Genomic DNA, 15507 nt, shown 5'->3' with positions numbered 1-15507 from the left:
AATTGACTAGAATATTGGCAAGTTAGCTTGCTAGGTAGGCTACGCTAATGAGTCAGCTTGCCAGTAGGCTATTGATCATTAACGTTAAGAGTAAAGTTAATGTCATTTTGCACTTGTAAAGACCTGAACACGTTTTCCCTCCTTTTTCATTCCCTGCGTAATTTTTTTTAGTTGACAGTGTGGTCCTGGATCAACACAAGCACCACCATCTTGCAAAAAAAAAAAAAAAAAAAAAATACAATTTTTGTGTCTTTAATAGGCCATACAAAAGGAGGGGAAATGTGTTAATTGCAGGTATTGGCAACTGAAAAATTATATTATCCACACTCTTTATTTAGTGTATAGTTTACAATATTCTAGCCTTTTGGCAAGCTTACTCGTTAGCATTGCCTCGATAGTTAGCAAGCTAATTCGCAACTATTCTAGCCTTTTGGCAAGCTTACTTTATAGCATTGCCTTCATAGTTAGCAAGCTAATTCCCTAATATTCAAGCTTTTTGAGAAGCTTACCCATAAGCATCGCCTTCATAGTAAGCAAGCTAGCTCGCTAATATTCAAGCATTTGGCAAGCGTACTTGTTAGCATTGCCTTTATAGTTAGCAAGCTAACTCGCTGATATGCTAACGTTAGCCTTTTGGCAAGCTTACTCACAAATCCTGCAGTGGCTTATAAGGTTTTTGTTTAAAGTTACTAACATTGACAGCACACTGATGAGAGCTGTGACTGGTTGATTACAATGTTGGTCCAGGCAGAGCCCTTGAATAGTTAAATTCTACGGCACTGGGTCCAGGAGCATGTCCTACAGGAACACTGGATCCTACAATTCCCATGATGCAATTGAGTTTGGAATAACCAGTTTGTATCCTAGGTTTTCTCTTAAACTCGGTCTCTAAGCTCAGATAAAGATGATTTTATCAGACTTCCAGCGCCACAGGAATCTGCCTCCCATGTTTTTTAACACTGCAGCTTTTCATCCCCCTCTCCAGGCATCTGAAGTCTGATACTGTACACTGTCACATGCAAACTGTGGAAATTGAGTTGAGTGACCATATAGCAAAAAAGCATGTAGATGGAAAGGAGGGGGCTGCCATGCTCTGTCCCTGCTGAATACTCTTTTGGTTTCTATTTCTGGTTCCATTTTTCAGGTCACAGGTTACATAACTTTGGCTCCAGGGCTTGAATTAGAAAGTCGTAACCTATTAAACAACCACCTGTCATCAGAACATTTCCAGAAAAATTTATGTGATATATCATTAAGATTTTTAATTGACTGAGTTAGGTCACTGTTAGGGAGGCGGCACCAGCCAAAAACAAAGAACATTTGACTCAAAGCACTTAACTCCATTCACTTACTGAATCAGAATTTGAATCCGGTTTATTGCTGAGTCTGTTTTCACATACAAGGAACTTTCCTTTGGTGGTTTGGTGCTTAACCAAGCTGCAACCTCCGAGGCTGAAAAGTGAAGCCAATGGAAGACGCAAAAACTGTAGTTCCTCAAATGACTACTTGAGGTTGGCTCCAAAACAGACATAGACTTTCACCCGATAGAGCAGTGTTCCAGCGGTGATGTAGTCATGTTTTCTAGTCTCTAGATTCTGGCAGTAGAGTTTTGGATGAGCTGGAGACACGAGATACCAGAGAACAAGGAATTGCAATAATCTAAATGACTAGTTATGAATGCATTAATAATAGTTTTCAGATATTTGTTGGAGAGGAATAGTATCCCTGCTCTAAATGTTATAGAAATAACTGTTTCTTCTGCTGTACAGATATCTTCAGTTTCTCTCTCTGACAGGCTGTGGTCCGTGTTAATCAATGCTGTGCTGTCCCGTTTTCCACATGACCCGTGTGCTGCTCTTTAAAGCACTGTAGGCAGATCGAGGCAACACTCAGAAGACGTTCACACACTTGACCGCACACTGGTCACAGACCTGTCTGATCTACCTGCCCTCAGTATGGACCTGAGATTCCTGTTTGTAGCTTCAGCTCTCCTCCTGGGGGCCGCGCTCACCATCTCACTGGCAGACCGCGTCTCCACATGCAAAGTCAAGTGGTAACGTAGATTTTATTTGTTGGGATCTATAGATTTTATTAACTTGTGTTGAGTCAAACCATATATGAGTGCATTGTGGACGTCTTCTGGGATTCTTTTAGTAGATTTAATGTTTTTTTATGAATTGTGTTTGATTATTAATGATCCATGCTGCAGCTGTTTACTTGCTGCATCATGTGATCAGCTGGACATAGATAATGCTGTCTGATGGCATTTGAGTTGCATGAAATCCAGAGTGTGAAAGGGTCAAATGCACGTTTGTCAAGGTTTCTTATGAGTTCAAAGTTCTGTGCAGCCTGATTTGTCACACACGTAGGCCTAGTCTTTGATATGCGGCGACTACAGGACTCACAAGACTCACATTAGTCATGTTTGTGCAGAGAAATAGAAATTCTTGATGATCAACAGAATCTTACATTGATCTTTTATTGATTTTTATGCTGTTTTTGAACTCTACATGATAACAGTGGGCTAACAAATCTAACGCTCCCTGCTCTGCTCTGCTCTGCTCTGCTCTGCTCTGCTCTGCAGGCTGTTTGGCATCTCGTGCGCAGATGTCACTGAAAAGCTGGTGAACCAGATCAAAGAGTGGCAGATCAGCCAGAGCTGTCAGTACGAAGGAGAGAGGTGCTCGTACGAGGTCAGAAACATCTCAGTCAACTCATGTAATGTTGAAGTGATAATCCATATTTTCAGCATCAGTTTTAACGATAAAGCAGAAAACAGGCAGCAGATCAACATTTTTAGAATTTCCTCAAATGATTAATGTGGAAAAAATTGACATTTATCTTAGTTCAAAGGTTTTACATTGTCTATTCACTCATGTTTTCATCTTTTTCATATCTTTTACCGTTTTTAATCTGTGCCTCTGAAAGTACCATGAGCAAATGTGGAGAGGGTAGAGTGGAGAGGGCTCTAAAATCATCTAAAACTTTTGTCTTTAACTGGCTGCCAAGGCCACAGTTTTCACTGTACATACACAATTTCTACCAAAAAAACGTAGGAAAATTTGTCCTGGTCGCACTGGTGTCACCATGGCTCATTCACACATACACATTTAGGTCAGTGAGCTCCCATTCCTTTAACATGTTGTGCACATGCAACAGATATAGTGTAATATTGTAGAATTCCTGACCAGATTCTGTATAAAGAAAGAATAATTTTAGTGTGTATAGGGATACAAGCACTTCATCCTCCCCAGAAAAAAGTGCCAGAGTCCCAAAATTCATCAACAGCAGAACAAATTGTTCAAATCATTTAGGATTTATTGCAGATTTTGCAGCTTATAGCCAACTATCCAGAATATTTTCCCTACATGATAAGAAATCAGAGACAAGTGTTATTTTAGCAAAGACCACTTCCTTCATCCATTTCCATGTGTTCAGGAGAGTACAGACTGTTCTGGAAAGGTTTTCAAACTGTGTTCAAACTGACTTATTTTCAGGCTAAAAAGTCATCCTTACTCAGAATTAAAGGCTAACTTAGGTATTTTTCAACCTGGACACTATTATATCATGTTTTTGTGTCTAAGTGACTAATGGAGACAACAGTTTTTGAAATTGGTCCACTATTGAGCGACACCGCTGCAGACGCTAGTGGTGAAACAGGCTGTAACCACTCAGAGCGTCAATATACGTCCACTTGTTTTTGTCACTGACTGGCTCAGATTGTTACTCTAAGTGTCTGACAACATTCTGGAAACAATCCCTACAGAGTTAGATCTTTGTGTTAAAAAGTAAGATCTTTTTTCTTTAACCAGAAAAAGCAACCCCACAAACAAACAAACAAACAAAAAAATCACAAAAACCATATTGGTTCATGATAAGCTGCTATGCTAAACCTGGCTTGTGAAACCTCGTCGGCTAAGGCCTGTCCCTACATGATGCACATCTCTCACTTAAGAGAAGACTGCTCTTGCTCCTCGTGACCAGATTGCTCAGACCGGACGACCCAGCTGGACGACGCTCGGGTGCCGTTCTATTGGACCAGTTGGCCGGGCATCTCGCTCTTCTTCATGGTTGGTCAGAGTGAATGGGTATTTACATGGATAATGGAGTCTGGTGGGTTTGGCGGTCGCAATTTCGGTGAGGGATCATTTCCATAATGTTGTCAGACACTTAGAATAATAATCTGAGCCTGTCAGTGGCAAAAACAAACACTTTTGGAGGACGTACATTGACAGTGCACATTGCAGCCTGTTTCATGGTTGCTGACTGCAGTGCTCTCGATACTGGACCAATTTGAAAAATATTTGCTCCCATTAGTCACTTAGAGACAAAAACTTGGGAAATATGGTCTAGGTTGAAAAACAAGTTACCCTTTAAGATCAGTCATACCTGATGCACAGTGTGTAAAATATCATTGACTTGACTGAATTTGAAATCCTCTGCAGCTTGTGTCGACAGCTCCATACGTGATCAAAGCCACGCACACGTCTCCAACAACCAAAATAACCAGCGACCTTGAGTTTCTTCTGGAGCAGTCCACCGTCTGCAAGATGAGTGTAAGTGCACCTTTTTTTATTCTTAATGAGCAAACAGACTGATGCAGCTCATGTGAAACCTAAACTGTGCCTTCAGTTTGAGGCTTCTTCATCCTCAGACTCTGCTGGACAAGCTTTGCTCAAGGTTTGGTTTAATTATGATATTATTATAATGACACGGTGAAGAGAAATGTTATTTTTCTGACGTAAATCTACTCAAAGGAAAATCAAAGAGTTCAGAATATTAATCAGCTTCAGTGTTTGACATGCTGTTTCCCTTTTGGTGCCTTGTGAAAAATCCTCTGATGTGTCTGATGTGCAGGGAGAGGCAGTGTCTGAGTTCTCCAAAGACCCGGCTGATAACAGCACAAACTTCTGCAGCCTTCAGAACCTGATGGACGGTAAATGTTTCATGTGATACCATGAGAGTGGAGTTTATCACATCTTCTTGTGTTCACTATATTCATTCACTAATCTGTGTTGGTGTTTTATTGCATAAGAAGCCATGATAATAAATGTGTGCTTCCTTTCTGTACAGGAAGTGACCTGGTCAGTGCTGAGGGATACAAACAGTTCAGCAACAAGTGGATCTGTCCTGGGTTTGATACCGCCAACTGCACCTTATCTTAGGTGGAGATCGCCCTTGCGCTGAATGCCACTTCATGTGCAGGAACCATTGGAAGACTTCAGAGAAATCAGTTTATCTTTCTGTTGTATTCTAAATGTGTTGTGATCTAAATTTATGATTGCAGTTTGAAATGGTTTAGTTGACGTAGGATTTTCACATGAATGTAATAATATGAAACTGACAGTAGTTCCCAACCTGGGGGTCCCGTTCCTCCCTAAGGGTCACCTAAGCTTCACGGGTCACAAGGCCTTGATTTTAAGGGGTGTAAGAAATCCTTTCTTTTAAAAAATATACAGTTGACATTTATCTCATAATTTCATGCATATCTGTGACAAAAAGATAAATAAATTCTTTAATTTTAAAGTTTAGATCTAAAGTTAAACCTCACAGGATAAGGGCACAATAAAGAACTAAACACACGCAGTATTCACAGAGCGTTCACTCTCTGCTAAACGAGCCTGGTCTCTCTCCGAAATCTTAAAAATACATAATACAGAGAGAGAATTATATAAAATTTTACCAAAACTATGAGGAAAACTCTCATGTAATATTAATAGGAAATTATTGGTTCAAAATTCATCCAAATCATTGTTTTTCACAAACTTCCTGCAGTGTTTAAATGCTGTTTTAATTACCTGTTTTTACCATAAATGAATTAAATAAAATAAATAAAGCTGAAGTGGAAAAGTTGTGGGGAATGTTTTACTTTTTATTTTTAATATCGTCTGGCTGTTTTCTAATAAATGTGAGGCACCAGGTCATATACAGTCCACACTACATCTTATAAATGGTACCATACACATAAGTCCATTATCATTTGACAACTGGATCTGCAGTTCCAGCCCAACCAGCGCCACCTAGAGGATAGAAAAGTAACAGCAACAGCATGATGTGCACCATCTCTTCCTCCTTTCCTCTCCTGTGGATGGCTCAGGTTGGCTGACAGTGATGAAACAGCTCCCCCTTGTGGAGAATCTGCAGCCTGCTGACGGTGCTTTGCTTTTAAAAACCTGCTCTGAAATAACTTCTGCAAACACAGCACGTACCAGAGATTAGTCAGATAATCCAGTGTAATGTCCGTGGGTGGTGTGTGGTTTGGTGAAAAGCCTAATTAAAATAGTCAAAATAAATTCTTACCCAAAAACAACAACACAGAAACACACGCAGTGATTATGAAGCTGTATTCAAGTAATAATATCGAAAACAACCATTTTAAGGGAAGGATAATAACCCTTAAACAACAGACTTAAAGGGTAACTTCAGTATTGGTACAACGTGGACATTTTTTCCCCATGTTTTTGTGTCAAAGTCCCTCATGAGGACAATAGGTTTTTTTTTTTTTTTTTAACAATTTGTCAATCATTGAGCGAGACAACATGATGGAGAGGATCCCGACAGAGATAGACCTTTTTAGTGAACAGTAAGATTCTTTTTGTTTGACCAGAAACAATGCTGAAACTGCTCATGTCTAACCCACCAGACTCCATTTAAATAAATAGTAATTTAAGGGTGTATAGAACCAACATATTTTCACATCTAACTGGGTGAATTAAGGGTTCATTTCAACCAAACCAAAGTTGGTGAATGTTGGACCAGTGGAAAGAAGAACCAAGACAATTTCTGTGAGTTTTATTTTGTTTCTGTTGACTTTGAATGAAGTGTGTTTTAAGATAAGATTACTATTTTTTTAAATGGAGTCTGGTGGCTTTGGCAATAGAGACTTTGGAGCTGTTTCTGGTTAAATAAAAAGGCCTATCTCTGTAGGGATCCTTCCCATAATGTTGTCAGACACTGCCTGTCAGTGGCAAAAACAAACACTTTTAGTGGACGGAAACTGACAGTGTTAAGTTACTTGCAGGGATAACATTGCATCCTCCCAGCTGGTACATGACCTTCAGAGTAAATCAGCATTGAAATTTCAAAAAGACCTGTTTCAACGTTGAAACAATTTTTAAAGTGTATGAAATAACATTGTGAAATCAACGTGATTCGTCTTTCAATATCAAAACATAATTCAACAGTGATTCAAACATGGTGTATGATGTTAAAATGCCAGCTGGGCTGTTTCGCTGCTACCAGTTGTAACCCTCTCTCTCTCAATACTGGTACAATTAAAAATAATTTTTCTATTATTTACTTAGACACCATGACATGGAAGAATTGAGTCCTGGTTGAAAAATACCAGAGTTACCCTTCAATTTTGACTGGCTCATAGTGAAGTCGCTCAGAAACCAATCCCAGAATATTTTTGAAATTAACAATTTTATGGTGTTTTATATTTGAACAGTCATTCACATATACATATAATCAAACTCTATAAATAGCCCTGGACAGACTGGTTGAAGTCCAGCCACATAATCATTACTTTCTGTATTTTTTTAAACACTGTCAGACAGAAAAGTAATTTACATCTTCACACAAGTCTAAAAAAAAGTGAGCTCCATATTTCTTTAGATATTCAGTGATCTCTGTTAAAAAAAGAAAGAAAAAGAAAGGTGTATTGCATTTAAAAAAAGAAGCAACAGTTTGCAGTTTCTTAAGTGCCTGCTCCTTCATGGTGAGTCATTTGAGATGTCAGGCCTTTTTTTAACTTGACCTGGGAGAAGTAATCCTCACAAATGTTGCGGGCCTGCGCTTCACCGCTCCGTCCATGCAAGGCCTTGTTTTTTTGTTTGTTTGCATTCAGGGAGCAATGAACGTCAACCCATGGTCAAGACTGAGGCCTCCAGCGGGAAGCTGGCCATTGGGAGAAGGATTGTCTTCAGCTCATTGTGTTTTGCCGCCCGTTTGTGCGTCTGGTGCAGTGTCAAATTCAGTCAGGCAGCAGTAGAGCAGCATCTGGATGTATCTGGTGGCAAAGGCTGGAGGAGGGAAGATGTGGAGAGGTCAGTTACATCTGATAATCACAAGATGATTCATGCAGATATTTGACAAACTGGGCGAAAGGTGCATGATTGTGTTATGATAAACATAATAATGCTTCATGCACAGGAAGTGTCTCTCTGTTGTCACCTTGAACACATCCTGCAGATATGACACTTTCTGCACGTGGACATTTGAGCCTAAAACTTACCGTTTAACTTGCGTATGAATTTAGGCCTTCTGTCGTCAGGCAGGTAAATGGCCACATAGTACACCGGCACCCCAGACAGTGCAATGCCAATTCCTATGAGGGAGTTGATGGTGTCTCCGTACAGAGGGACGATGACTAAGAACACGCTGCACAAACAGTAGATGAAGGGGAAGAACAAGGACAGCTGTGGAGAGAGGACGACACAAAATGTGGTTAGTTTGTAAACCGACGTCTGAGCATCTTGTGTGCCTCCATACAGAGTCATGATTCAATACCTAAACTATGGGAACTGTATTGTCAGTTCTTCATGTTCATAAGAGTAGGCACAGCATGACAGACCCTCTAAAGTTTCTCCTCAGTGCCTTTGTCATATTTCATTGGTCATATAGCACAAAAAGGTCACTGAGTTTGAGCTGTAAGTTGGTTGAAGAGGACAAAGAAAAAGCTTCCTCCCCTCAGGACATCAGGATGGTGAACTCTCTGACCATGTGAGTCCCGTGCACTGCCCTGCACATCTGCATATTTGCACTCAAGCGCAACATTTTATTGTATAATTTGCCTCACAACTGTGAGATATGTACATCTGAATTTTTATAAACTAAAGCATTGTACAGTCCAGCTACACACTGAGTCAACATCAGCCCATGAGATGCACCGAGCTTTCCACCAGCTCCAATGTAAACCCATCTACGTCATTATTAAATGCTCAGGGTAGGCAAGAGTGGAGGTCGATGGGTCCAACAAACAACAACACTGGTTGCAGTGGTTGTGCCAGCTGTTTTTAAGCAACATCCATAATCTTTTCCATACCATAACCAAGTGGTTTTGTTGCCCACACCTAACTGCCGACACCTACTTACCACTGCATTTGTGCCACTCAAAGCCAGGTGTTAGCAACATCTGCAATCTCTTCCTAATAACCAAGTAGTTTTGCTGCCTAAACCTAACCCTCCGACCCCTTCTGTGTCAAGATACGAAGCAAAAGGCTGCCCTAACGTCATTTTAGTAACGCCCGGGGCTTCTGCCCAAGCGTCACAATATGATGAGTAGGGATGAGATCACCCTAACATGAGCTGAGTGTCTCATCAGGAGGAGTAGGGGATCACTTACATGAAGTGGTAGCATACTGGGTGTTATTCTATTTTCTAATATTATTACATAGGTAATTATGAGGTAGTTATGTAACGACACATCGGAACATTTCCAGCCATGTTCCGGACAGTAAATAGGCCACTGTTCGAGACCAACTGACAAGAAATGCTGGTATTTTTAATGTTGTGTCGGGACATTTCCAGCCGTGTTTGTTGCAGCAAAGCTGGGTATTTTTTTAACAAAATATTTCCAGCCATGTTTGTGACAAACATACCAGAAATTTAAGCCAAAACACATGTTTTCCCAGCTATAACCAATTTGGTTTTGTGCTTAAGAGTAACCACATGTTAACCACAACACTGTCACAACATGAAACTGAAAACAGAAATGTAAGAAAAATGAAACATACAAAGTAAACATGTGAAACCTGCATATGCTACATATCTGTGGTTTGCAGATGTGTACCATGTCAACATATATTCTGGTGATTGGGTTGCCAACGTAAATGAAACTAGAAAAGTTTATATTTATTTTTCTACTTCCTGGTTAAACTCTCTAAATTATTACAGAAATAAAACCATAATAAGATTTGAAATACCCACAGGAGCTTGTAGTATTGTGTGTGTATGCAATTTGTTCCATGTGATTATGTTCAGTGTGATGTGAACAAAGAGAAAAGCAGCACCTTCACAGGTCGGTGTCGGTCTGGCTGAGTGATGCGCAGGTAGATGAGGCCTGCCACAGACAGACCCACATAGAGCCAGTAACTGAAGCTGAAGTAGTTGATGAGCTGGAACACGTCCTCCACACACAGGAAGATCAGACCCATTAATCCCTGCAGGGCATGAATGAATATAATTATGCTCCAGTTGTGACATGTGAACATGTATGTGTATACATTTGGGGAATCTGATGGAGAAACGGCCCTCACATTGAACAGCAGTGCAGGTATGGGCGTGTAGCGCTTCAGGTGAATCAGACTCAGACTGTTGGGGAGGTGGCCCTCTCTGGCTCCGACGTAAAACAACCTGCATGATCAACAATCATGGCAAGTTATTAGCAAAACACTTATCATGATATGAGCTTAAAGTGAGCACCTGTTCAGCACTTCCTGATTACCTTGAAGCAGCGATGACAGAAGCATTGAGTCCTCCATAGCAGGACATGGCCACTGAAACTGGGATGATCCACTTGAACGGCCCCAGGACGGCATTCCCAAATGTCTGCAGGGTCAGATTGACATAGTTTATTACAGTTTCTGAAGTCAGAGCACAAAACATCACGGGTCAACCATGTCAGGGCTATATTTAGCAGCAGGGTGAAACATCTCTCTCAGGTGGCTGTTGGTGTCTTACCACAGCGACGGCGTCACTGGCCAGCAGAGACGGCATGTCCAGAACCACATAATACGCCACGTTTGTCAGCAGGTAGATGATGGTGACTATGGGCATGGAAATGGCAATGGCCAGGGGCAGGTTCCTGTAACAACAACAACACACAGTGTTTTCTGACTCACTGAGGAGCTGCAGTAGTCAGATTACAGGAGATTCATGTGATGACAACATCGTTTTGCTCAAGTTGCAGTTACAACCTCTACAGACCGCTTCCCTTGGTGCAGTGGTGTAGTGGTCAGTGAAATGGCTTGTGTGTGTGTGTGTGTGTGTGTGTGTGTGTGTGCGTGTGTTACCTCTCTGGGTTCTTAATCTCCTCAGTGACAAAGTTGAGTGTATCCCAGCCAGAGTAGGAGAACAAAGCTGAGTAGAGGGCCAAAGCGATGGCTCCGGGATCCGTGGAGGAGCCTTCAAATGGACTGTCGAAGCTCTTTGTTTCTCCTGCACAAGTAGAAGTTTAAGGCACACACGCTCATCTTGTTTCCACTGATGCATTCATATTTTGATGTAACCTTACCAGCAGATATTTTGATTAATCCTACAATGATGATGAGGCAGAGCGCCATGAGTTTGGCGTAAGTGAAAATGTCCTGGACCAGAGTCCCCCACTTCACATAGGCACAGTTAATAAAGATGAGCATACCTGGAAAGATAAAGGCAGAGAATGAACAAACAAAGTCTCATTATTCAGGAAAAAAAAGGCAAACCATGTCGGTCAGTTTGTGAAACTTATTTTGCACTAAGTTGAATTTCACAAGCTATAATAGAGGCCTGCTATCTCTCAGCCCCATGCCCGAGATCGCTGACCATCTTGTCTGTGTCACGTGGGCCGCAGTGTTTGTGAGGTTACAGAAACAGAAACACTTCTTATAGGGCTGTTTATGACTCATGGTGTTGCTGCTCTCTCACCTAAATACCATTTCTGCTATCTACATTCTTCACGGCACAAAGCCAGGCTGTAAACCACAGTGGTATTTTTTACAGAACTTACAGTCTATCTATAGCTGATGCCAGTTTCACACAGGGTTACTGAGTTTGATGCTGAGCTTAACATGTGCTATGATTCAAGATGAACTTCACTGTCTCACAAAGTGAGCTATTCACCCATACTGCAGCCATAAAAATACAACATACAACAAAGTACATGAACAGATTAATATCATACACCAAACATAACAATAACATAGCGATAATGATGACCTTAATTATGTGTTGGTCTACAACATAGTGCCAGGTAGTGCATAATTATATCTAAACCATGTCCAGTGTTCATATCATGATCATATAAAGGTTTTAGAGAATACATTCATAACATTTCTAAAAATAAATAAATAAATGAATAAAACAAAATAAAATAAAAATAAATTAATAATACTAATTCTACTACTACTACTACTAATAATAATAATAATGATAATATAAATAAATAAATAATTAAATAAGATAAAATAAAAAATAAATTAATAATACTAATAGTAAAGTAAATGTCAAGCACCAATAAAAAAATACTAAAAGGAAAACTTTACCCCCAGAATGACAATTTGTATATCATTCTCTTACCCTGTGTTACACACCCTGTGAATTTGTAAAGAAAACAAATTTTGTCTCAACCCGAATACAGATAATCCAAAAAAGGAGAAAATTCTTCATGAACTGGAGTTAAAGGCGACCACATTTACCAAAACTATATCAAAACATCTGTATATTCAAAGTCTCATTTATTCAGTTGTATGCTTGGTACTTTCCAAACACAGTCATTTTTGATAAAACCTTTCAGTTTAAAACATGCGGCCTGCCCTTGTGTTACCCCTGGACATTTTTGTCCATTTCCAAAATTAAAAACTCCCTCACAGACAAATTAAAAGGTCACAGGAGGGTGATTTTTTGCATGTGGGTGTCATTCTGGGTGAAATTTCAAAATCCCAACTTTCAGCATGAAAATCCATTATTTGACCCTGTAATGCATTTTTATCCCAGCAACAATAACAAATGGCTAAATGACAGGTGGACATTTTTGTCCACTTGAAGGGTCATGGATAGGATAAAAATGCATTACTTGAAGGGTCATGGATGTAACTTTTTTGTAGGGGAACACAAGGTTAACGCAGAAGTTTTTAAATGGTAAGGCTTTGGTGAAAATGCACGTTTTAGGGAAGTACTGAGGACACGACTGCATTAACGAGACTTGGATTAAACTGCACGAGCTGTGTGAGTGTTCGTAAATGGATGTTTTGATATAGTTTCACTGTTGTTTAACACAAACCCCTTTACTCTGACTGATCAAGAATGTTTGCCTTTTTGGATTCTTCGTTCACAGTGGGGGCATGCAGGAAAAACAAAGTTTTCTTTACGAATTAAGCGTAACACAGGGTGAGTAACTGAAACAAAATGATCATTCTGGGGGGTAAGGTATTCCTTTAATATGTAAAACTAATGGAATGAAGCTGATATCAATGACATAGAATTAAAAACAGTAACATCCTGTGAATCCTTCTTGTGTACGTACTAGAATCCAGCGCGAGATTGGAGGACTCCACCACTAACAATGAAAACTACTCTATAGAGAGGTAACTGGTGAAAATAAATTAATGAATTGGCTATTGTTTAAAAATGTAGACCATAAAACAGATTTTCATTTAACAAACATTTTAAGGATTGTAACTTTAAGTTTAAGTGTTTCGCTTCAGCAACACTACACTGAATGATGCTTCTTGAGTTGACTGAGAGAGCTGACGTCAGGAAGAAGAGTGAGGTAAAGCAGTAAAGTGAGTTTTTTCCTGCAAATACCTGCAGACTTTAATATAACATGGTACGCACATTTCTATTTTTCTGGGTGATGAACTATAAACAGACACAGCGGCGTTTCTTACAGAGGCAGGCTGCAGCGATAAGCCGGACAGCATCGTACGGCTGCTGGCAGGTTGGGTAGAAAGCCTCCAACAAGTAGTTGGCGAAGGTCAGCGATATCACAGCCTGGCTGGCAGGCTCAATCAGCAGGATGGACGTCCATAGACGGATGAAAGCGAGGAAGCCTCCAAAGGACTCCAGGATGTAGGCGTAGCTGGCCCCAGACTTGACAATGGTGGTGCCGAGCTCTGCATAGCACAAAGCCCCAAACACTGAGAAGATGCCTCCAACAGCCCAGATCACCAGCGACAGGCCGTAAGAGGAGCTGTACAGGAGCACACCCTTCGGCGAGATAAAGATCCCAGAGCCGATCATGTTGCCAACAATGAGGCAGATTCCATTAATGAGGGAGATTTCTCTCTTCATCTGCATTTTCTCTCCTTTCCCATTACTCTGGGCCTTTAAGTCCTCGTCAGATGGAGCCCGTGAACTCGGGCATATTGTCTGTGACATGGCCCCCATCTTCTGCCTTAGATCCTCCATTAGTCCAGTCCTGGTGTGGGCATGATAAAGCAGGGATTAAAGGGGATTTTTCAGATGTAACAGTCAAAATATATGTTATGAGATGCTTTTCTTAAATGCACCTTTCCTTTAAAGGTCCAGTGTGCAGGATTCAGGGGGATAAAATGGCAGAAATGGAATATAATAGGTGTGTTTTCTTTAGTGTATAATCACATGAAAATATGAATTGTGTGTTTTTGTTACCCTAAAATGAGCCATTTGTTTCTACTAAGGGAGCAAGTCCTCATCTAAGGTGATCACCATGTCACAACACTATATATATATTTTTTTTTACAGTAGCCCAGAATGGACAAAGCAAACACTGGCTTTACATACAGCCATTCGTGTTTTCGCATCGGCTACTGTAGTTAGCAACCTGTCTGACTAGTGTCGGAAAAACACAGATTTTTGTGACCTGAAACTGCTAGTTTTGCAAGTGTTTACTTGTTCAGTCAGGACCACTTAAGTCAAAGAAAACTTTATTGCCATTTGCAGTATTATATTTGGCAGTATGGCTCTGTTCTGGGGCCTCTCTGCCTTTCCTCGGCCTACATAGAAAGCCTTAAGAGAGAGCAAACCTCCCTGCCCTTCCATGCGCCTACATGGAAAGCCTAAGGCAGAGAGAGCAAACCTCCCTGCCCTTCCAGAGCAGCAGCAATGACCCCCAGGGAACAGAACAGAGCAGCATCAAACAGACAAACAGAAATGACATTGATAAGTCATGATGAAATCATGAAAAGGAGGAGCTGGGGTGGAGGCGGGTTGCAGCAACAGTAGGCAGGCCAGAGCAGTTTAAATAGGACACCCTGAATGAGATTCGCCAATTGGCAAACAGCATCAGAGAAACACTAATTTGTAATTTAAAACAGCCTTATTCAGTGCTTTAGCGGTTCAAATCACCTGGTCCGTTTGTGTTGGAGGGGAAGAGACCTCTGTGGATAATCCGACTTGCAAAAATAACCTCCTGAACCATGAACACTGAGGGAAATCTAACCAAGAGAAGTTTCAGCTGGCTGCAATTTACGGTCCTCACCGCTAGATGCCACTTAATCCCCCTAAATCTTACACACTGCTCCATTAATGTCTAACTTCACATTTCAAGCCAACCAATGTCCAATATGCATGTGGTCAATTCTCCTCATTGTCCACTCTTTATAAATCCAGGCAAGAACTAAACATACTTACTAATTCATGACATAAAGGCAAATTTGTAAATAGGACAAAAAGCGAACTTACTTTAATTGTTACTTATAGAAGATCAACAGGCAGGCTATATCTGATCCTCTGAACATGTAGAGTCTCGCTCAGGTCAGTGCTCCTCCTCTGAACCACACAGTGAGACATCAGTGAGATCACATCTGAGAGGCAGCAACAGGTCAG

At 40.6% G+C, this 15507-nt stretch overlaps 2 protein-coding genes across 2 annotated transcripts; one reads left to right on the top strand and one right to left on the bottom strand.

The window, feature by feature from the left end:
- Nucleotides 1-1777: 1777 nt before the first annotated feature.
- On the top strand, nt 1778-5839 carry wu:fc46h12 (uncharacterized protein LOC568958 homolog). The gene is made up of 5 exons (XM_050032955.1): nt 1778-2053; nt 2585-2693; nt 4446-4556; nt 4858-4936; nt 5074-5839. Exons 1-5 carry the CDS (start codon nt 1956-1958, stop codon nt 5163-5165), a joined length of 489 nt encoding a protein of 162 aa, XP_049888912.1. The 5' UTR covers nt 1778-1955; the 3' UTR covers nt 5166-5839.
- Nucleotides 5840-5910: 71 nt separating this feature from the next.
- LOC126382540 (Y+L amino acid transporter 2) lies at nt 5911-15507 on the bottom strand. Its single transcript, XM_050032456.1, has 10 exons — nt 15364-15507; nt 13590-14119; nt 11237-11362; nt 11016-11160; nt 10684-10807; nt 10448-10551; nt 10260-10356; nt 10014-10163; nt 8237-8420; nt 5911-8024 (listed from the first exon to the last, which is right to left on the bottom strand). Exons 2-10 carry the CDS (start codon nt 14107-14109, stop codon nt 7930-7932), a joined length of 1545 nt encoding a protein of 514 aa, XP_049888413.1. The 5' UTR covers nt 14110-14119; nt 15364-15507; the 3' UTR covers nt 5911-7929.

The sequence above is a fragment of the Epinephelus moara genome, chromosome 21, assembly GCF_006386435.1.
Source record: "Epinephelus moara isolate mb chromosome 21, YSFRI_EMoa_1.0, whole genome shotgun sequence".
Classification (NCBI taxonomy): domain Eukaryota; kingdom Metazoa; phylum Chordata; class Actinopteri; order Perciformes; family Serranidae; genus Epinephelus; species Epinephelus moara.
This window is presented reverse-complemented; position numbering and strand designations above follow the sequence as displayed.